Here is a 23,957-nt window from a genome sequence, read left to right as displayed (position 1 = left end):
TCGAACGAGTCGACGAAGCTGAAGACCGGTCGCCATTTTTCGAACACGGTGAAAGGAAAGCGTGTACGCACGGCTAACGTCATTTTTAATTCTGCTGTTGGAGCACAGAAACACTGGTGGGAACATCAACCTGCTGCATTTAGCCAACGACGACGACAAGAAAAACGACTTTCCTTCTGAAACGGCCAACTGCTCAGCGTTATCGCGTAAAATCAAACTAAAGTACATTTTTCTCTGTTTCTTCTCAACAATCAATTCCGTAGATAAACTGTCCCCTTCGAAACTGTAATATTTTCGAACATTCTCAAGCTCCGTGCGTTTTTCGGGAATTTCTATCGCGCAGAGGAACGTATTCGCATTCCTCGCGAATTTTCATTTCCACGGCACACGGTAGCTTTAATTTCACGTGGCCATCGATCTCTTCCGTATCCACGAAATTAGGTAATTACAACGTGTGCCGTAAAAATCGCGTAATATCGGGATCGGAATCGGAAATACGCTAATTCCGATCCCCAGAGAAATCCATGGAAGTATGAACTAGGAGAAAAAAAAAGAAAAAAAATATGAGACGAACTCGCGCGAAAATCTCATCTCTGAATTACATATCGTCTCCGTGGCACGTTCGTTGTCGGTCAGAGAAGTTCGCGCTGTATACACGACGAAGCGACGCGGAGGTCGTCTTCGTTCGGGGGGTTGGAGAAATGAAAACGACGGGACGGAGGATGGAGCGAAAAGATCGTGAAATTTCGTTAAACGTATTACGAGCGTTGACGAACTCGTCTAAAAAGTTTCGTGCGCGACGGTTGACGGGGCGAAAATTGCCGTTACAAACATAACTTCAGCCAGACGCCTCGTTTGTTTCGCGCGACGTAATAAATGGATCAACAGTTTTTCGACGTTTAACGCGACCGTAAAAACGAATCGAACGGGTAACTGAACGCGGTTTAATGCAGACTCGTACCGGTCGATTAATGAAACGATCCCCTGATTAAATGCACACCGTCGGGTTTTAACCGGCCTTCCGGTTAATTAACTGCCATGGCGCAATTACGGAGTTCTGCTGGAAATATACAGCTAGCCAACAAATCTTTTTGCGTCTCTTACGGAAACTTAACTTCTCTTTCGACTCGGTTAAACTTCTCTTTAAAAAAGAGACCTTCACACTTCCAATGCTACTAATATTTCGAACGCGTGTGCTCCAAAAACTACACAATTGGTGAAACTTATCGAATATTCTTCGTTCGTTAAAAGAGGAAAAGTAACGAAACACTGGCAAAAATGAGAGATGAAAAGAACATTACATTTAAAGTCACGCTATCCGCGCTGGTGGGCCGATAAAATCTCAAAGAGCGTCGATACTCTCGCGACAAACAACGAAATCCATATAAAGTACGCTGATAATAACGACGCGGCGACGACAACGGCGACGTGGGAGAACGAGGGAGAGGACAAAGGTTGATAAATGCAAAAAACAAAAAACCGGTTCCGCATTCAGCGGAGAGATGGGTCACGGTTCCATTTACCGAGTGATTGGTCAGCTGAATGATTGGATGGCCGCCTTTTGGCGCAATTTTGCCAGATCCAATTCCCGCCGCGTATTTTCTTTATCGTGTCCCAGGTTCGATCGTTCGGTTCCGTGCACGGAGATCGTTCGCCTCTGCCCGTCGCTGTACACGGTGCTTCGGGATCGGTTCGACTTCTAATTGCCGCTCCGAAACATTCTCCGCGAAATAATTACCCGCGCAAGCGGCTAATAACACGACAAACGTGGACGCTTTCCTTGCCTTTTATTCTGCCCTCCGGCTTTCGTGCAATTTTCAACGCGAGTACTTCCACGAAACGATATCGCGTATCGAGATGCATCGCGTCGCATGTTTCAAGCTACTTTCCATCGATGCTGAAGCATCCACTCGCTTTTTCCCGTTCGCACTCTTCCAAGATAACGTTTCGGATGGCCTTAACGCGAGCAACCGGGTTCATTAAAAGCATAAAGCTTCCCTGAGATAACGCGTAACGTTACAGGTTCCATTGAAAATACACGAATAGTTGCCTCGATGGAAATTAGCACAACGTGGGAACCAAGTACTTGATGGAGAATAACATTTTAAATTAAATGCAAAATCGGCTGTTACTGAAGCACGTAAACGAGAATAACATTTACGCAGAACCGATGGAGATACGCTATAATTTGTTCTAACATCGAAGGGTATTTATAAAGACAGAAAGTTGATGCAAGCTGAGGTACAATAATTACGGACGCAAATCGTAGACAGCGGACCAACAACGATACACAGAAATTGATAAAGGATCGTTGGTCACTAACCTTTAACAATGGCGGTGGTGGAAAAGACGGTGAAAATCAGGATCAACCTCATCGGTGACAGCTTCGCTCCGTACTCCTTCATGGTCGGTCGCACTCCGTTACAGAACCATAGAAAAACACACCGAACACGAAAGAATGTATGTAAACACAAAGTAGTTCCACTCGCACTATCGCCGACCGTACTGCTTTCGTTTCCAAGAAACAAGTCAGTTTACAGTTTCCATTCACGGATTTTACGTAGTATATTTACCGTGAAGTCGACAATAACAAGTCTCTTGGCGGATTCCGATCAATGACACGTTCGTTTCGCTGTTGTATTTTAGAAGTTGCGCAGATATTTCACTCGATCAAGCAATCTATCATCAGATCGATGTATCTCGAACGTGGAACAAGTTTCGTCGCGAGAAATTCTCATCTATCTGTATTACTCCGTTCCGTTTCTCCTTACTCGATCGTTGATCTCTTTCACTTAGCACGTTTCTAGAATCTTCGTTTCTTCGATACCGATTTGGAGTTGAAGCGTTGGCTGTCGTTATTCAAAGTTCACTTTCACGTTGACACGGAAAAGAAACGTCGAGTCGAAACGAACGAGAGTTGTTTCCGATAAAAACTACCGATTGCGCGCACTCCGCTGGCTCAAGGATTTCAAATGACTCAGTTGCTTCCTTCGAAAACGCACGATGTCAAGACGAACCCGTGTCCAACAGCGGAATGCCACGCGAATTTAAAGCGCACGAGCTTATGGATCGACACGTTCGATAGATCGATCGGTCGAGGGGCTAACGCCGCACCGCGGGTCCGCTCGTAACAGGTGAACTGTCAAAGAACGTGGAATCACTGCATTCCAATTCCGTCCGTGGTTTTCGACAGCATCGAGAAGCTGGTCGCTTTCACTAGAGCATCCGCACAAAAATCGACTTCGTTTCTTGATCAGGCTCGTTCGCTTCCGGATACGAGAGTCTTCTGACAGGAATCATCCCCTTTTTCTGCCGGTCCCCGGTGCACACTCGCGACTTATCCGCCAGTCTCGTGCTCCTTTCGTTGTCAGTTCTCGATTAACTTGCCAGCGTCTGGTTTACCGCGTGCTTCACTCGTTATCCTGTCTACAAGCAGCGTGGCGACTCGCGTATCACACGTAATCTAAGGGATACGAACGCGTACTTACTCATCACTCGATCGCGCGACGAAGAAATAAAACTCGTATGTACCGCCGCACACCTACGCGGGAGTGTGAACACTGTGAGTAGCTCGAAAGGGAAGGAGGCCTCTACCCCCGCAGAGATCCACGGAGATTGCCGAGCGTCGCCGAACGGGCACGAGCCGCGCGGACGACCAGCATCCGACTGCACCTCCCAACCCCTACGGCCAGCGAGCGCACTGCGCACGCAAAGTACTTGACACGACCAGGAGAACAACGCAGATGCGGAAAATCGACGGAAAATGTCGTCAAGATACCATGGATCCTACGGGCATACGGTGAACCGATTGTCTGGATCACGCTTCCGCCCCATTCTGCCGCAGTCCTTTTCCAACCGTTCGTATAGACGCGTTGAGCGATATTGCTCTCGACTAAAAAACGTGTACACCCCCGACCTAATGTAACCAGACGAGTCCCAGGAAAGCTGAAAGATGTAATTTCTCGAAAAATTTCGCGAAAAAAGGGGTGATTAGATCGAAAGTGCGACAGGCTCCGAAATTGCTTTGCGAGGGTAACGATGATACGAGAAACGAATTTCAAAATATTTCTATGTAAAGTTTCGTTTTAAAAATCGAGTGAAAGCTTGGGACACATTTTAGAGAATCGTATTACGCACTAAAGACCTACAGTTACGATGCACCCTCCCGAGTCACCCGCTGCAAAGATTGAATCAACATCTGGTGTGCATGTGCATACTTGCAACGCAGAATTTGACAAGCAAACATTTTAGGTTTCGTTTAATATTCAAAACTCTCTTCACTACAATTTTTGAACATCAGGTTTTGAGAGAAGAATAGAACATTCGCCCATTTAACGTTATCTTTCTCCCCTCGTTACCTATAGTTTTCAGAGGGATATTTCGTGACAAAAATCAGTAAAATGTTACGCACAGCCTAGCAAAAAAGTTCGCTAATCTAAATTGAAAAACTTGGTTAATTCTTTCCGTAAAATGTAAGTTTGACGAGTTTGAACGCGCGTTTTAAAATTGTTGTGTATAAAAGATGGACTCGCGTATAGAATATTTTTACTTTGAGAGGAAAAAAAAGAACGGTACGTCGTTGGCCGTTCCCATATCCAATATGTTCTACATCGCCATCAATGTGTGTTACAGCACAAACAATAAAAAATCCACGCGTGATAATCATCTCATGTGACTGGTACATCGTTATATGGGAGGATAGGGCGATAGAATAATACGATAGGCATACTATACATCTAGGTACACGTATTACGCCTAAGTGAAGTATAAAAACTTTTTGAAGTGTAAAAATTACTTATGAAAGTAATATGAAGTAAGAAACAAGATGTCTGTTATATATAAGTCAAATTTTTATTTCGAATTTCTACAAAAAATGTCCTATGCGTTTACCTTCCGTCTGAATGCAAGTTTGAGATCTTCGTAGCGGAGAATGCTCTCGACTGATCAGAAAGAGACTACTTTTAAAGACCACCGGAAATAACAGTTCACTTTTCGAATATCCAATGCCACTGAAATCTCAAACTCGAAACTTATCGAATAGTACAACTGTTACTGCGAACGAGCAAAGTAGACCAGAGATCTTTCATTCAACAAATCGTATCGTAACGAACACCCTATGCGTACATGGTGAGTCTTTTATTGGTCATCGTTCGGTTCGAAATTCTCGTCTTCACCATCGCACAGGACTCGCGTACTTCAAAACGGAAGTGGTTTTCTAGAGAAACGCATCCTTCTACAACGTCCACGAAAAAATAAGGGAGGGGGTAGAATAGAATCGATAGAAAATTCACCCTATACGTAAAATAGATAATTAACACAAAAAACGAAAACAAATAAATACGCTAAGTTATATTAAAAACATATTTATCGTCATAAATCGTAGTGTGCGGCGTCCTAACTTGCTTTGGCATTCTACGCATTTTTTTTCTTTTGTTTTCCTTTTTCTTTTCACTCTACGTTTCGCGCGAGACAAAAATGAAGGGTTCGTCCAAAAATTTCCGACGTCTCCGCAGAAACAACGACGTTACACGCACAACGGAAAAAAAGAAAAGACTTTGTTTCCCTCTTCCTTCCCTCTTCCTTTCTTTTCATTCTTTCTCTCTTTCAACCGGCTACGTACCATTCGTCGAAGGGATTACAGAGAATGCTAATGAAATTTCCGTTATATTTACCACGAATGTCCCTGTAGTTATCAAGGAACTCATATCGTGAACAATACACGTTTTAATGTACGTGAATTCATGTTACGCGCACCAACTTCGGTTTTATACGTGTACATGTAGGTTTGTGTGCGTAATTATTGTATGTCTGTCTATGTGTGTATGTGTGTATGTAGGTGTGAATGTGTACACGCGCACAAAGGCGATAGAAGACAAGTGATAAAAGGGGCGAGGGAGAAAACACATGGTGGCAAATCGCGAAGAAGAAAATTTGTTTCGTCTGTATTAATTTTTTTCAGTCTTATAGGTACCTATACTAATTACGAAGATCATTATAGTATTGCGATTCAACGCTTGAAATCACATGACACGTTCGACTTGTCAGTCGCATAAATTATTACTACTTTCCCAGTACGCTTTCGTAGTACTTTTAGTATAATTTTAGAAATGAGAAGTGGAAGTATAAAAGCTACATATGTTACGCATACTTGAACATGATAATATCTTCGTCCTGATTCTCAACCGATTAGTTCAATTCGAATGTGGTCTGATTTTGCGTAACGAACCGTTTAAACAGAGAAGAGACACGCACGTGATCGTTCGGAAAAACGAAAAACATCCTGAAAACAAGAAATACGACGTAGAAAATATTCTCCCTAAAGAGTGCACATTCTTGATCAGAATTATCTCTGTCCTCCTTAGTTTGATTGTTCTAATAACATCCACAAAAAGTAACACTACAAACTAATAAAACCATCTGTAGAGCATATACGAGTCCTACGAGATGTATAGGACCATCAGCTTTGTTTAAAAAAAAAGTGTAAAACATCTAACGGAAGTCGAAATATTTCAAAATATCCTGGAAAATAGAAAAATCGCTACATAGAGGGCCTTAACTGAAGACGCAAGTGCCGTCGTCGATAGTTTCGTCAAGATGCGTTAAAAAACTTCAAGCAGGACAAAAGAAAGTACACCTTCGTGACGAGGTGTAAGCTCTCGCGAAACTGTTTCACATCGCAAAATATATTATCTCTAACTATTACATACGATTCACACGGACATACATACACACACACAGACGCGCACTGTCGTTACGGTTATCATTTTGTTTTAAATAAAGCAAATAATCGTTAACGATTTACGTAATTTCCATCGCTGTGCGAAGAGCGATCGAAATCCGTCGAATCGAGACACGTACACACAAAAATGTGATTATATAAAATATATATATTATATATATATATATACTAATCGAATCCCTCGCTGTGCAATACGAGCAATCGAATATTCGTTCGTCTTTCAACGGTTTCGCTTTCCCCGCGAAAAGCGAAATCCGACCATGGGCTTATCCCTGTATCTTTGTAGCGTTTCCAACAGGAAACGATCTCAAAGATACGTAAAACGAAAAAAAGGGAGACAAAATGCTGTCACAAGGCACACGCGCAAATGCGTAAGGATAAAGATACAAATTCGAAGAACAACGTGATCATCGAAGAACACTCGTCCTCCCGAATTCTGAGACTTTCTGAACCGTATTCTCTTATTCCTACAGTAGTTATATCGATCGCTTCATTTTTCTTTTCACGCAGTCTTTAACAAGGCACAAATTCTCCGCGCGACTATATGAATATATATATGTATGTATGTATACATATATATGTATATGTATATTTGACAAGGCCGCAGTGTTCCTAGACGTAGGCACAGTGTGTAAGAGACGAGAGGAAATCAATTCCGTTTTCATAACAGAAGTTACTTTGGTAATGACTAGGTCATGCACTATCGCCACGCAACGATATACCGTAGTTTCTCGCTATGTCGTGCAATCGGCTTCGCTTCTGCGTTTATTAATGATAGTGATGGGAACTAACGCGTCGTTTAATATTATGGCTGTGTTGGCGCATTACGCGTGCATATGTAATGATTAGGATTCTACGTGCGTTCCGAACTGCTGAAGGAGGAAGCAGAGACACTCCCAGAGTCGGTCTTGTTTTTGATTTTCTCTTTTCTTAGCCGTCGTCTACCGCAATTAAAATGTACTTTCCCATGAAAAGTACTCGAGACAATAGGACGAGCATATATTTGATAAAAAGGACGATTTCGATAAGTGGAAGATAAAGTATGGGAACTTGTGTCCCTCCAGTTGCTCGTGACGTGTGCTCTACTTTAGAAGAACGTGTCCTTTCGTAAGACTCCTGTTTGGGCTGGGGAAGACTATAACCGGATGCTCCAAAGGGTACGAATTAAAACTGAATGCGGTAGTTGCTCGGGCGGGGTATGGATCTCGCTTTAGAGGGTGGCAAGGACGACGTAGACGCCTCGCTGCTGGCAGTGCCGCCAGAATCGCGTCCTCCGCTCTTGCTGCTGACCGTACTCCCGGTGCTCTGTCCCCGTGAACCGGTCTGCTTCCTCAAGGTGCCATCGCTTAGGCGACCGTACTCTCCAATACGACGAGACGGTGGTGGTATCAGCGAGCGGCTCTGCGTTTCCCTGTGCTTCGTCTCCGAATTCGAAGGCTGCTTCTTGTGGACGTTCTCACCCTGTAGACGCTCGTATTCGTGGCCAGTCGTGGAGGACGGTTTCTTCAACGAATTGTTCCCACCCAACAGCTCGGTACCGGACGATTTCTTTCGACGTTGAGCCTTCGCATCGAATCGACCGTACTCGATGTTGCAGTTACTGGCGTCGCGCACTTTCATGCTCGCGGACGAGTCCAACGCCGGGCCTGGGTCCGACTTCTTGCGAGTCTCCGTGTCGCTAAGTCTGCAATAACGCGAGCCTGCCGATTTCACATTCTTAGGCGGCCGCGGTAACGAGCTAGGTGGTAGACTGCCAGCGCGACGCGGCTCCCCCTCCTGCATCCTTTGCCTCTGCGAGCTTCTGCCCTGCTTCTCCAACAGCATCATGTCCTCGGGCTTACCGTCCGACAGTCTCGACACAGTGCCTTTCAGCCTCGAGGCTGCGCTAGAGAACTCCATGATACCAGGCGAGACTGGGTCGCCACCCGAGTCGTCCAACAAGCGACTCTTGCTCGAGGCGGTGCTCGAGGTACCTGTGCTATCTACACCCGCCAATAATGGCTTGGGTATTTTTCCTTTTCGCGACGCAGTGCCTGGATTAGAGAATCCTGGAAAACAGCAAAGTGCCCGCTGAAACAAGAGAAAGACAGACCCGCGTTGGAGAAGGAGAGCCCGGGACCTGGAAATGGGGTTAGTGCTCGCCACAACAGCGCATGCACACTCTGGGATCACTCAGGATTGGACTTGCGGTGGGTTAGTTGGATTAAATCGGAAAGTGGGAAACGTTGTCCGTTTCTGTTTTTATCGTCTAAACTAGATACGTTGTAAAAAACTTGAGTGATTGTAAACGGTTAATCGTAAAACGAAAAATCAATGGCACACAAAAATTTGTATTAGTGAAAGTACAGTTTACTAAATTTTTATGTCAAAACGAGCACTGTAAAATGCATTCGTTACATGTATATTATCTATCGATATTCTCCTATGACTTATACAGAGTTCGCTTTTCATACGATACGGTATCTATATCTCTTTCCTTCGCGTTCAAAATTAAGCTCTTTAATGAAGCGCAAATCAGTCAGACGCTTGTTTAAAATTTTAAAAAGCGTACCTTGTATATGTTTTACTAACAAAGCAGAGAATAAAAAATATATATAAAAACTAGTAAAAAAATCAATAGAACACACATTGCTGTTATGCAATAAATGGCAACAGTAAACACAAGATAAAAATATAGTTGATGTATTATTTATTCAATACGCTGAATTACTTTTACGATCGAACCAAGGTTCATCCGCACTGTTCCTTCCTCGTTTTATGTTTAATGCAAAAGTATTTAATTATCAAACAAAATATAGTTTTAATAAATAACGCATCAACTATATTCGTCCACACCAACTCAAATATAACATTGGAATTACTTTTACCGTACAATCTGTAATACTTTCATAGTCGCCTGTAGCTATAAAAGCTAAAGTAATCACTAAAAGATTTAACACCACGAAAAAAAAAACATTAAATTGAACGAAGATAGTACTACATACCAGAAAAAAAGAAAAGAAAATTTCATAAAATGTCTATGAAATGACCAATAAATAAAATTTTAGTTCCAATCAATTTCTACAGATCTACTCTTATTTAAAAATTGATTTCATTGCCGCGAGATAGTTTTTATGTTTACTAACTATACGTTTACTTGGATCTTGCATACCTTACTAAGTAGTTGGGAGTCTAGCTCTTTTAACTGATCATCGAGACTTTTATTCGTTTGCTCGAAGCTGCCTTGTTTTCGATACTTGTAACTGTCCGTAACACCGTACGAGCCGGTACTTCCATAACCACTGCCACTGCCTAGTACACTGCTTACTGTTAAACAAAAAACAAGTAACAAACAAAACTTAATTGTTGGTTTTACACAAACATTTGTGCCGAACTTTCGTGAGAAAGTCATTTACCGAGTTCTGGTGTACTTGTCAGCGCAGTATGATGGTCCGCTGATGTACTCGAGTGAGACGAGTGCGCAGCAGGATAGCTACCAACACCACTGCTGCTACTACTATCCTTGTCGTATGTATGTTTCTGAAGGACTCTAATCATTGCATCCCTTTCGGCTAATTTGGATTCTAGATCTTTCATTCTGAGAACCAAATAAATTTATAAATCAATTCTATCCTATTTCAATCAACGAATGTGTTCTGTGTAAGAAATGTTTGTTACCTAGATTCAAGATCAGCCAATTTCTTTTGCGCGGCATGTACTTCGTCCATGTGTCTCATTTTCTCGGAACGTGCTTCTGCGATTAATTTCTCGGCATCTTGACTGGTTTTCTCTAGCGCAGCTATCTTAGCGTCCCTAATTATTCGGAAAGATAAATTATAATTAACGTGCGCATGACAGAAACGAATTGCTTTTACTTTCAGCATACTCCAAGTTTCGTAAACACGCTTAAAGTTAAGGGGAGTAACTCACTTTGGTAGACTAGCTGCATCAATTGCCGCCTGCCTCAGCGCGCTTTCTTCGAGATAACGTTGCTCCCATTTCGCAACATCGCCCTCGAGTGACATAATTTTTTCATCCCTTTCACGTATTCGTCGTTTCAATTCTGCGATCGTTTCTCCATTGGGGGATTGTTCGCTACCGTTAGCGCCACCGCCGCCGCCACCACCACCGCCCTCTCTTAATTCGCGCTCTAATTGACCCCTCAATTGTCTTTCCGTTTCCTCTCTTCTGTCGCTCGACGCTTGAAGAGAAGACAAAGCTCGTTGAAGTTGGCCTACTCTTTCTACGTATACTTGTTTTTTCCGACACTGTAACATTAATCAAAAAAGCAAGCGGTTAAAAAAAATAAATGACGTCCGAAAATGAAACGAAGAAACCATTACCTCTTCTTCAAGGCGTACTACGTTTCCTTGTGCATTGGTAAGAGCAGTGTCTAGAATATCTATGTGTGTGCGTTGTTCCTGCAACGTTGCTCGTTGTGCTGCCAATTCGATTTCTTGTCTTTCTTTCGCCGCGGCTAATTCTTTATCTACCATTGAAAATTAATAAGCAGAAATTATCAGAAAAAGAAATATGCTTAACGAGTAACGCAATAAAACATAAATTGTAACATACTTTGTGTGATCAATTGGCCAATTAATAATTCCCGTTGCGTTAATTCCTTTCTCATGGATTCCACGATCGGCGGGCTATCGGTTCGGGCAGATAACAAATCTATTTGATCTCGCAACGCGCGATTTAGTTCAGTTAGCCGTCTGCAGTCATTTTGTAACCTCAATCTTGCGGCTCGTTCCAATTTTTCTCTTCGTTCGCTTGACGCCGCCAGTTCCTCGTGAGCTCGATGCACCTTGGCGATTTCTTGTTCCAATTTCTGCGATTTGGCAACTTTGCTATAACACCGTTCTAACTCCAACTTTAAAGCACTATTCTCTTGGATTACAATTTGTATCATTTCTGACGGTGGCCAGATTTCACCAGTTGCTGACTCTGTCTCCTCTCTACCTTTCGTCTGAGGTCTATAAAAATGACATTAAGAATCAAGTATTACTTATAATAACAGTTTCGAGTTAACTAACTTCAATAATCGCGTTAATTAAATCACCGTGGAGAAGTGGCTCGCAAATTGTAGTTGTCGATATCCGGTTTGCCGATCCTGGATAAATCAGGCTGCGATCTTGATAACGTCAATTTTTCCATTGGCCCAACAAGTCGAGATTTATTTTTTAACGGCAATAAAACGGACATATAGGAGGGTGGTGGTTTGCTTTCTGATTCGGTTTCGGTTTGTTTCCCTCTATCACCATCTCTCATTCTCACATCAATGTTTCCTCCGTTATTCGTTAATTTGTTGTAGGATGGTACTTTAACTTCTTTCGCAAGATGTTTTAATACCTGCTCAGTTTAAACAAAATAAAATAATTAACATGAACCTTTAAGAAAATTTGTCGCAATGGGATCTTTTAAAAAATATTGATTTCTCCTTTGTAGTATCTCACAATGTCGATCAAGTAATCACCTGTGACTGGCTAAGATAATCGTCCGGTATGTCTGTAATTTCTTGACATCCTCCATTATTGGGTTGATCGTAGACATGATCTTCGTGAGATAAGTTTGATAAAGACTGCATAGTAGGACTGTTCGAATGTCCTTTTCCACCGCCATCGCAATATAGGTAGCCCATATCTCCATGTTCCCTTACTACACCTGACAACCTAAAATTAAATAATCAGTATTTAATTATAGAAATACGGTCGCATGTCACTTAACGATGGTGACACGTTCCAAGAACTGCGTCATGATGTTACGACGATTACGACACAGCTAGGCGACAGGACCGTCGCATATTACCATCCTTCATTAGCGACGTACAACTTTAAAAGTAATAAAAAAAAATAAAACGTTTACATTACCTTCCAGATGGTACCCAGGAGTTGTCGTCATTGGCATTATGTATGATGAGCGTGTTATAGGAGCTTGTGGACACATCTAAGCTACTTCTGTTTGAGCCCACGCTAGTACGATTACTTAAATTATCCTTCAAACTATTCCTATTAGAACCATTAATGCTGTCTTTAAGGCTATTTCGATTGGAACCGTTCAAATTTTCTTTCAAACTGTTTCTATTCGATCCATTCAAACTGTCCTTCAAACTGTTTCTGTTGAGCAGGTTACCCTAAATCGCAATAAAGTATTTTACACTTATGTAACTTAATAATAATAGCTGCTATTTATAGTTGAGTAACTAGGCATTAAAGCATTCTCTTGTCCATTTTAAAAACAATTAAATGGTACACATATGTATGATATGTAAATATCATAAGTGATATTTTTTAATTGCTAAATTGTTGTTGATAAAATTGCTAAAAGTATAATTTTGTTTAGTATATTACTGTGACTAAATTTATCAATACTTACTTGTATATTTGGTATATTTTCTTTATGACTGGAAGATCTGGATGGGCTTTGCTGCTGATTCTCTTGACCTTGAGGTTCTTGGCGAGCGGTATGTCTTATAACATAGCGATCTTCATTAGTTAAATTTTCGTTTGATGTTGAAACATCAGTCTCACTGCCACTTAAACTTTGCGGAAGACCACCTATTAAATATTTGAAGCTTATATTACAGATCTTCGCATACATAAAAATTATAGGCGTACATATTATACAACTATTTTCCTACCTTGCATCGATAGTTGTTTCCTTTGTATATTGTTGTTTGAGAATGGCAAGAATCTGCTACCTTGCTGCAGAGAACTCATTTTTCTATTCTTCTCATTTACACCTCTTATATTTTATCTGCAAATGCAATATCATCGGAATTAGAATTTCTCACTATTTATTTATGTACAATCTCCCTATGCACGTGTTATTCTCTTATATGTTCTATCTGTTCTATTGATAATTTTCTACTTTAACAAATAGATTTTACGGACACCAGTTTATCTCACTTGAACGCATTTCTTACAGAACGAAACGAGGCTATCTACGTGAACTGAAAGAACACGAATTTCGGCACATTTCTATTCGTAAAGAATTCTCCTTTACAATACGCTTGAGGAGATGTTCAAAAGTACTTCACCTCGGAGCCCGACTGAGAAGGAAAACGAAAATAATACGTGAAGAATGCTCCGAGATTAATCATTCCCGCATCTCTGCGCGTGAAAAACCACTGGGAACGTAAACCTATTCATACATTTCTTCTATTTGACACTACGCGGCATTCGGAAATGAGAAACGGAGAGAGAATTACGAGGAGTCCGCGTCCAAGATAGAGACAGCGATGTTATAGTACTGGTAAAGCAGAGCACTCTGACAGAGGTGTCAACACTCTGGAATGTTGATAATCCGGAGATATTGAATTTTTCGTTGATGCGTAACATCGTTCGCGGGAAAGTATTCGAGGTCTCACGAATCTGACCGATCAGTATATGCACGTTGCACACCCAAGAACGTTCCTGCTGCACGCGATATTTAATATTTTCCCAACTCTTTCTGAACTTGAAGGGCTGTATATGTACATATATATGTACGTATATACATACGTATGTATGTATATATATATATACGTATAAATAAACAAAAGAATGTACTCGAATTGCATCCAGCGACGGATTTTTTCACATGCCGCATTATCGAAACGCAAGCAGATGGCCGAAACGTATTGTTGTCCGATTACTCACATTATGCGAAGGTGTAAAAAAACAGGATGAGTGTCGTAATTATTTCAATAAATTAGTACACTTTACTGCTCCACGCACGAGAAATAAAAATTGTTAGTTCCCGCATTCCTCATCAGGGTGCGACGTATACGAAAGCGGGATACGCTCTTCCTGACTCTTCTAAACTTTCCCAACTTTTTTCTCCGCTCGTAGATGAATCATTGAAAAGCAATGTACGCAGAATATCACCCCTGTGACTCTTTTTTTTCAGGCTGCGTTACGACCGATGTAACAGTCCCTTTCTTTCTCACATACCGAGCAAGATGTTTTTACATTTTGTTCTTAAGCAACAGATTTTTATGCCCAGCTCATTGTTCTGCTAATATATGCGACTTAGGTTGGTACACAGGTTTTTAGGATGGGCTTTTGTTTCCTATTTCAAATAACTCTTATTTCAAATTAAACATTCTTTCAGGTGGATAAAAATAGATACAACTTCAAGTAAAATCGACCAAAAGATGTCTCGTCGTTTTTACTATTTAAAATACATACCCAGACAACACAGCAAATCACATAACACTTCAAAGAACACCAGCGTCTCACGGTGGCGCCCCCAGGTTCCGGAACGCCACAGGGGTATCACCAGGATTACACGTATTTAATGCACCAGAACAGCACGCCGTTTATTCATTTCATTTTTCCATCTACGATATAAACGAATATTGAAAACGACAAGACTAAACAGTTTATTCATTTTGATTCTAAAATAGATTAACATGAAACAAAGATTGAATAGAAGAATTTGAATAGAAAAAGATCTTTTAAACCTCCGTTGTACATTATCATTTTATACATCATTCTTATATTTCCCGCTTTAGAGCTAGAGAGTAAGAGAGAGAAAGATATATACGAAAGCTATAAGAAAGAGTGAGACAGATGTTACCTACTCTACTCGAGGACTCCTAGCGTCATCTCTGTAAAAAGTGCTCAAACTGGTCGCACAGCGGTACCGACAGCGAAGTAAACTACTGAGAACTACTAGCACCATCTCTTGGAAGGCTGCTGAAACTAGGTCGGTAATTAGTTTCAGTACTTTCCGCATAGATGGCGCTAGTAGTTCTCAGTAGTTTACTTCGCTGTCGGTACCGCTGTGCGACCAGTTTGAGCACTTTTTACAGAGATGACGCCACGTGTAGAAATGATAGTTGCGATGTTTGTCTGTGGTAGTAACTAATGTATATGTGAGTACACACGCTCAATTGCATCTTGAGTGGATCACTCTATACACGTATATATAGTAGATATGACCCTGTTTTTCTGATATTTCATGAATCTCAATCCGTTCGTAATAAATATAAAAGAATAAGATTCTTATAATAGCACATACATTTGTATCGCCGAAGATGTTTTTATCTAAACCAGATATACAAAGAATTTATAGTAGCGTATACTTTCTGTTTCTGCTCTAGCATATTACGTATTAAGGCAATTTACAATCTTGTAACTGGTGTATGCACACGTAACGCGTGTTTATCAAAAGGAAGAAATGAATCGCGCATATTTTATTTTGTACATGTTTAATTCAAGATAATATGCATTTCACACGCACGCACACACAAACGCGCGGATGTTTAATTACTAACTATATATTACGCGTGAGAACTGTTGCGAAATTAATTTCCATATCGTTTATTAATTCTCAATACACTGTGATTCCTGTGCAGTGACCCATTAATTGGAAAGAATAACATAATTCCGATTATTAGGATATCCGATATGGATAGGTATGTGCATTAATCATTCTGGTAAAATATAAAGAATGATGAAAAATTAATTTTTGTAGGAGGAAAATTGCTGTAAAAAAAAGTCGTGGATACTCACTCGCGAGTAATTTTTCCCGTATCAACGAAATTGCCGTGAAAGAGATTTTGAGCGGCGGCCGCGGAGCCAATGGAAACGAATACGAAATCAAGTTTGCGCCACACATGGCGTCGAAGAACCGACGCCATCTAACGTCTGGCATTCCTGTTTTTTTCGTGCGGGTAAAATCACGGCTTTCTATAGCGCGCAAGCCTTTATCGTTTTGTTTTGTAGAATTCGGCGAGTTAAGTGTGCATCTCTCTCCCTTTGATAAATCGGGTATGTCGCGCGTACGCCGGATGAAATGTTAGCTGAGAAAAAGCGTTCACGAGTTAAAGAAAGTGTGTGGGAAAATGAGTTAACCGTGTGTTAACGCGCAGTGGTCAACTATCCGTGGAAGTTTAGCAAAGGGATATATATCCGTATTCAGGACTTGATTACGTCGAGGTAATTACACGTTTATCGTTAATATTGAAAGTAACGGGCAGGTTCCTCGATTATTTACGAGATTTCGAGTCATAGAAAGTTTCCTTCGTGTTTATGTTTACTCCTCTAATTACCCCCTCCCTCCTCGGTCACCCTCTGTGTCTATGTTCCTCCTGATATTCTTTCTCGTTTTCCCTCCTACTTTAGACAATATTTTTCGTTGTTTACTTTGTTTAATTTCCCTCCAGTTTATTTCACATCGTATAGATTCTACTTTATTTTAATCTGTTTACTATTCCATCGATGCGAATAACCAAACTGAAAAACAGACCACCGTTTCTGTTGGTCAGATGCGAATATTATTTTATTCGGCTATGATAGATACGATATTTGTTGTCTCTTAATACACCGGTATGCAAACAAAATACAGAGATCGTTAATTTTGGTAAACTAGTCATCTAATCGGTATTGGTTTTTTATAAGTATTTAGAAGGAGGTATTTAGTCAGTGAAAAATGAGTGCGTCGGCTTTGAAATCAACGATACCTGGAGTAGGTACCTCTCCAACTTCTACGAGTCATTCTATTCTGCCTATGAATACGATGGCACAAAAGGTTGTATCAGGATCGGAACCAGGATCAATGAAACCTTTGCCAGGAACCGGATTGAGCTATGTGACATTGCAACCGCCGAGTCAACCTTTAAGCTTAGTACAAGACCATAGACCGTCTGTGTATCAAATGCCACCTTACGTAAGCAGCAATTCTGAAAAGGAAGCAGAGCTGGACAAACTGATACCCAATGGTGTTGAAATCATTAAAACAGAAACGGAACAGACTATGTCTGCCAGTATAAAACAAAGTGAATCCAACAGAAATAATAATTTAAGTCCGGATAATCCGTCGCAGGATTCGCAAAGAGAAACACAAACAGAACAAGAAATGACTTCTATTAATTTCGATTTACCTGGTTAGTAAACGTGCGAGAAATTTTTACTTCATACAGCTATTTGGTTGTTCTTATATATCTTCTATTATATTATTCGTGTTTAAAGCATGCCAAGTTGATTTATCATTGTAATGCATGTAAATATAAACGTAATGATACTTGTCTATATCTGTGCGTACATATATGTTACTTTAGCATTGTGTCCACCGTTACAAAACAAAATTGAGGAAAAGAAGACTCCTGTAAATAATGGTTCTAAAGAATCAGATGGAATTTCAATTAATACAACTGTACAAACAAAGTTATCTTCGCATAAACCGGAAGATGCTTCAGCAAAAACTGACAGTCAAAAGTCGAAAACCGTAACTCCTAGCACAAAACTCCCTGATAGCTCTGCGTTACCACAAACGAATGTTCCACCAAAGGTTGAAGCAAAGGTCGCTAGTTCACCAAAAACAAATAAGAGAAAATCCAGAGAACTGAAAGATTTGAAGGGAGCATCTATGACACCAGATGGCGCGAGCAAGCCAAAAAGAAATCGAGTTCAAACACAGCCTTATCAGAGTCCGCTACCAGAAATTGCACTACTTGTAAAAAATTTAAACAAACCTCCACCTTCGAAAGCTTCCGATGACAAACTTATAGTGTTCTATAAGTAAGTATGATTTGTATGGCACCTCTTGAAAAGTGAAAAATATTATATAATGATGAATAATAATAAAATGTTTAAACTCTTTACATAAATTTTCATTCATAAATATAATAATTCATATTGATTTTTGACATAATAGAAATAGAAATATAAGCGATCTTGTGTGTACTAACTTTTATTGATATTCATTATTAGAAATGAATTTTTGGCTGTGAGAAATGCGGAAGGAAGCTTCTATGTCTGTCAAGCGATGCAAAATATATATAAATCAAGCAGGCGAATTCGTATACGTTGGCTTTCTCAAGATAAAAACAATGGAGAAATATATTCGCCAGATTTTTATGATTACATAGGTAATCTTATGCAAAATTGCAATTATAAATAATAGTTACTAAATTTCATGCACATTTGGCTTATATGTTGTAATACTAATTATGTACAATGTAAATCGTAGTTATATTTTTTTTTAAATTTCAGATTTTGATTGCATATTAACGAATCTAAATTTAAACAAAATTGATAAAAACAAATTTCAACTAACCAAGATAGAATTATTACGTACAGAGAATATATTGAAGAGAGCAATTGACGTTGAGGCTGGCGTGTCTGAAAAGCCTAGAGTTACAGAGGAACACCCAGATGGACGTTAGTATTTTATATATTATATACATATAATAATTCTATTTTTACTCCAATTTTAATTTAAAACTTCGTTAGCAATTTTATAATCAGTTATTCTTTGCATACAACTTAATAGAGCTGATTTTATTATATATATTATTGATACAATTAGTAAAATATTTTCTAAAATTGAAATTTTAATATCTTATCCACAGTTGACCTTTCACTTTATAAAGACGAATCACAATTAAAGAGAAGAAAAGGTCACAGCATGCACAAACAGAAACAAAGTTTACGTAAGAAATCTAAACGAAATGAAAGCTTTTCGGAAGATGATGGCCCTGAGGAAGAGTCAGGGAAAAAATCACCAAAATCGAGTCGTACTAAAAAACGAACAGTTAATAAAGCATTGGCAATTGCGAAATCTGTTGCAAAAGGATCTAGTAGAGCAGAAAGAGCATTAAATAGAAACACAAAGTCTGAAAGTGAAACTATTGTTGCTGCTGCTGCTGCTACTAATGCTAATGCGAGTACCACAACCACCACTGTAACCACATCCACCACGTCAGTAGATACAACTAAAAGCAATACTGATGTTAAGAAAAATGAAAATAAAAAGAGCACAAAACAGCAGAACAATAATGACACAAGCGGAGTTTCAAGGACAAAACTACGTGGTAATGAATTTTTACTATCTGATAGTATAATAATTTCCACGAGCTTTATTTGAACTCACTAAATACACGAGACTATGGTGTAATGATACAGTTTTGTTATTATTTTTTTTTTTTTTTTTTTTTTAAGAATGTCGTAACTTAATTTTCAGCATCCGTTCAGAACACGCAACAAAGTAGCAAAGCGGCAGGTCGTCCAAAGCGTATAGTTGCCACAGGCGCTGCATCGACCGAAGAGACGACTTCTCGAAAAAAGCCACGTGGACGAGCATAAGATTAACGTAATTTACTTGTATTCCCTGTATTACATTTAGAACAGAATCTGCATCGTAGGCAATATGTACACGTAGTACACTCTAAAAAAAAATTGCGATCGATTTGTAATGTAATATATATGATCTCAAGGTTCTTATATCTATCAGATGCTGCATTATATTATAGTCCAACAATGTGGGATCAACAATTTATATGACTGTGCGGCAAGTCGCATTTAAACGGGGGTGGGGAGGGGGTTAAGACCAGAGACTTATTAAGAGTGATGTTGTGATATCATACAAAAATTTGTACATATCGTCTACGTTTCAGATTCCTACAGGAGAAGAAGAAAGTCATGGGATGTGTATGGAGAATGGGTACCTTGGTTGAGTAATAACTATCTACAGGGTGTCACATGCTAATGCACTCTTGCAATAGTCTATTTTTGATGTTGTGAGTGAACTTGTACGTGATTCAGTTGAGTTTAATTGTACACTTTCCATTGGATATGATAGCTATGTACAAATATATATATCTGGGGCTTGTAATGTACTCTACGAAAAGATGAGAACATAAAAGTAATTAGAGTACTAGAGGATGAGAACAATCTGTGAATTATATCGATCTCCAAGTTATGGATCGGTAGGTTTAGAAGTACAATATCTGTACATTATGCTGAATCCTTGCTGTTTGAAAAATAGCATACGAAATGGTCCAGCGCCTATATTAAAGACAGGCAGAGAAAAAAGTGCCCTCAACTGTAAATCCTTGTCCTGTTGTTGAATCCATGGATTCATAAAAGAAAGAATATGAAAAAAAATCCTTACGGCTGGAGATGTAACGTTTTAAATGTAGTTTATTTTCGAATCATTTATGTTAATGAATTGCTAATATAATTCATTGTTATAAGAAAAGAAAAATCATGTGAATTATATTAATTATGGTGGTGTCAAACTATAATTTAGCCACTTAAACATATTATACCCTTTTTCATAAGAAAAACAAAGCAGCACTTATTTACTCTGATAAGTCTGGATTAAAATGTATAAACTTGCTTTATCTATGTATTATTTTATTTTTTCAAAGATTATGGACAAAGTGTATATTTACCGAAAGATAGATGATTATAATTTACACTTCACCAAATCTAAATTCATATATTTTAACATAGTTTATAGTTTATATTTTGTGTCAAAATGTATTATGGGGAAATAGAAATTTGTGTTAATATTGACAAAAGGGGAATTACAAGAATCATTTTATATTACGATGTATATTAAACACGAAGGTATCGAGGCATGTATTTGTTTTTTACATAACAATAATACAGTGTCGTACCTTATATAGTTATCCTACATAAAAAAGAAATGGAAAAGCTTTTAATTTTTAGGAAAGCCAAATTATAAGCTTTTTTTTCCCCATTGAAAATCCGGTCTCCAAAGTTGCGTGCACTTATTTAATGCATCGGCCGTTGAACATTGCACAAACTGGGACGAGAAAGTTGTTTCTCACTCGTATGATTTTATCTATGTATGTACATATAAAGATTAGGTAATCAAAATTGTGAAAATGAATACAGAACTATATGAGCGTTTGGAATCTTGAAGGTCAATGTATCTTATTCATTTGAATAGCGTCTATTATTACGTTGCAATACAATTGCAAAACACTTTTGTCCCTTGTTTCAACAGTCACTGAACACATGTACTATGTACATATATTTCATAAGCTTAAAAACTCAAGAATGCCGTTTAAACGATTAGGCATATCGACTTCTATTGAAAATAGGATACAAGATTATTATTATTATTATTATTATTATTATTATTATTAATTATTATTATTATTATTACTATAATAAATGGTTAAGAGACGGATTTAATTCTTGAGATGGGAGATGAATAAGATACCAATCCTATCATTGGTCCATTGCGTATTGTATTTAAAATATACACATACATAATGTATAAATTTAAAATATATGCAAACAATGTATAAATTTAGTAAAAAGAAAAAAGAAAGGAATTCTAACGAAAGAAAACTGAGAAATTTGCTTATATTGTTATTGGAGTTTGCTTTCAAAGCAATGTCACACTTCTGGGAATTAATTGTATAATATAAGAAGTAATTCACGAGAACGGTGCAAATAATTACGATTAAATATCATCATTAGCGTCACTGGAGAACAATGTAATATATAATAAATTTTCAAGATAAACTGCACTTTATTATTTCGAGGAGCGTGATCGATTACATACATATATACACGGATACATATACACACCACACGAATAAATACAGTTCTCGATATTCTTCTCGCGCGCGTAAGCTACTTGCAAATCTAACGACGAGAGAACAGTACGAAGGAAACTGAATCGAAAAGCAACGATGCATTTGCGTGCGGGCTGATATTTGTTGAGAATATTTAAAAATGAACGATTAACTAAGTTTCAAGGAACGAAGCTTGAACGTAGCCACTAAATTAATCATTGAAAGGGTCATTTTTCACTTTATACGGGACAAGATACCAAATTATATTTGTCTGTATTAATTTGTTATTTGTAAAAGAGTGTATAGAGTCAAACCAGTCCAACATACAAGAGGAACTCGATTCATTCTTCTTTTATTTTTTCTCGTGATTACGTTCCGTAAAGTAAGACTAGAAATCGTTGTTCAAAATTTATGAGCTAAAGATACGTTTGCTATATAAAAGTATATGTAAAATTTAAAGTACAAATAGTTTGTCATGAAAGTATCAGATCTTTAGCCCTAAATTTGGGAAACACTGGTTTAAAGTGTTACGTTAAATAAGATCTCAACTACCTCGTGATACGACTTATTTCTGCAATAATGTAAAAATTGTATCTCTTAATTTCAGATACACATGATTAAGAGGGACCTTATTTAATTTGCATACACATATACACACACGTACTTTACGAATTATTTTTATAGTTTATGTAAATATACGAGGCACTTAACATTGCCACCTAAAACGCTCTTCTCTCCATATTCCTATCGACTTGGATTAATTAAAAGAATGAAATAAAATTTAATTATTTAGTCACGCTCTTTTTAAGTTAATTCCCCGAGACTAAAACTTCTACGAAGGCAATGTTTAGTTTTTCAATAACTTTGTAAATTTTCATCAACCGAAGAGAGATGTTTTGGCGCAACAATGTTAAGCGTCGTATTTCGTACGATCCGAAAAAAGTAATCGTGGTCAGTTTGCGGTGCCAATTGTTTTCAACATTTTTTAAACAGTATTCCTTCAACAAGATCTTCCCTAAGATATACGAAAATCTATTATTGGCTCTCACTTGACTTCTTGAGCACTGCTTCAATGAATTTACAGCGTATGTCCCTAATCAATCTGAATGTCACGATTGCATTTTAATTATGTAGTAAACACATGAACCGTATTACGCGTATCGCATATCTGAATAGACGTTTTTAATCATTGAATAAAGCGATCGTGCGATTATCTCTAAGTATGATTCTTGTAAGAATGGATATTTACGTAGACGAAAAGTACAGCCCACATGCGAAAATATCGGACCGTACTCGAAACGCGTTACTAAAGACCGCCTTTTTGCTTCGAGGTCACATGAATTAGCATTTATATTAGGAAACATTCGCAAATAGAGCCTATTTCGACTAATACTAATTGACGATACTTGTGAATTTTGGTGTAAATTTAGTTGTCGTTTTTGAATCCAAGAATTGAAACGAATTTTTCTAAATCCAGTAGCTGTTACAAAATAATGATAAAAAGTCAATTTTTTATTATTATAAAGTAACTAATTTTTACAATGAAATTTTGATGTCATTTTATTCCTCAAGATTTCTTATTTTTTACTGTCTCATTGATTTTAAGTCAATTATACATATATACGTATTCTACAATATAAATAGTACGTATACAAATAATAAAGTAATTTTGATGGCGACGCTATCATTGGCATATCAATTAAAATGTATAAAAATCGACTTTAATTCATGTTTTAAATTGGATAACGGCACGTACCTATGAAAAATTTAATATGGCCTACTCAGCACTCAAAACACGAAAAATTCTTTAACCGGGAGCAAAACGACAGGAAACAGATAATGTGTATATATATATAAACGTGTTTCAAGTAGAGTAGTCCGATCCTTTTGAGATTCATTTTTCTAGAAGTTATT

At 38.5% G+C, this 23,957-nt stretch overlaps 3 protein-coding genes across 12 annotated transcripts in view; 1 reads left to right on the top strand and 2 right to left on the bottom strand.

Moving 5' to 3' along the window:
• Positions 1-2,551, bottom strand: part of Sns (sticks and stones) — a 258,785-nt gene extending 256,234 nt beyond the window's left edge. For all 4 annotated transcript variants that reach the window (XM_076906517.1, XM_076906516.1, XM_076906519.1 and 1 more), the window contains exon 1: positions 2,324-2,551. In XM_076906517.1, coding sequence (XP_076762632.1) covers positions 2,324-2,405 — 82 coding nt within the window. In that variant the 5' untranslated portion in view covers positions 2,406-2,551. The remainder of the gene's footprint in view (positions 1-2,323) is intronic.
• Positions 2,552-7,802: 5,251 nt separating this feature from the next.
• LOC143430157 (uncharacterized) lies at positions 7,803-14,613 on the bottom strand. 3 transcript variants are annotated; one of them, XM_076906168.1, is made up of 13 exons: positions 14,337-14,613; positions 13,359-13,449; positions 13,094-13,275; positions 12,589-12,851; positions 12,195-12,390; positions 11,781-12,070; positions 11,294-11,694; positions 11,062-11,207; positions 10,649-10,986; positions 10,397-10,531; positions 10,135-10,316; positions 9,891-10,045; positions 7,803-8,809 (listed from the first exon to the last, which is right to left on the bottom strand). In XM_076906168.1, the coding sequence occupies exons 2-13, from the start codon at positions 13,435-13,437 to the stop codon at positions 7,904-7,906; spliced, it is 3,273 nt and encodes a 1,090-aa protein (XP_076762283.1). In that variant the 5' UTR covers positions 13,438-13,449; positions 14,337-14,613; the 3' UTR covers positions 7,803-7,903. The 3 variants fall into 3 exon arrangements, with proteins under 3 accessions (XP_076762283.1, XP_076762286.1, XP_076762284.1); XM_076906171.1 differs by having other exon boundaries at positions 13,359-13,474; positions 14,359-14,613; XM_076906169.1 differs by lacking the exon at positions 14,337-14,613 and adding an exon at positions 13,758-14,164 and having other exon boundaries at positions 13,359-13,474.
• Positions 14,614-16,331: 1,718 nt separating this feature from the next.
• Positions 16,332-22,204, top strand: LOC143430401 (uncharacterized). Of its 5 annotated transcripts, none has more exons than XR_013102630.1 (8): positions 16,332-16,644; positions 17,107-17,591; positions 17,766-18,225; positions 18,418-18,575; positions 18,700-18,867; positions 19,059-19,520; positions 19,648-19,798; positions 20,103-22,204. XR_013102630.1 is itself a non-coding variant. In XM_076906665.1 (8 exons), exons 2-7 carry the CDS (start codon positions 17,138-17,140, stop codon positions 19,789-19,791), a joined length of 1,824 nt encoding a protein of 607 aa, XP_076762780.1. In that variant the 5' UTR covers positions 16,333-16,644; positions 17,107-17,137; the 3' UTR covers positions 19,792-19,798; positions 20,103-22,204. The 5 variants fall into 5 exon arrangements, 4 of the variants coding, with proteins under 4 accessions (XP_076762783.1, XP_076762780.1, XP_076762781.1 ...); XM_076906665.1 differs by having other exon boundaries at positions 16,333-16,644; positions 19,670-19,798; XM_076906668.1 differs by having other exon boundaries at positions 19,648-22,204.
• The last annotated feature ends 1,753 nt before the right edge of the window (positions 22,205-23,957 follow it).

The sequence above is a fragment of the Xylocopa sonorina genome, chromosome 13, assembly GCF_050948175.1.
Source record: "Xylocopa sonorina isolate GNS202 chromosome 13, iyXylSono1_principal, whole genome shotgun sequence".
NCBI classification, from domain to species: Eukaryota; Metazoa; Arthropoda; class Insecta; order Hymenoptera; family Apidae; genus Xylocopa; species Xylocopa sonorina.
The sequence above is the reverse complement of the archived record's forward strand: the minus strand, read 5'-3'. Positions and strand labels throughout refer to the sequence as shown.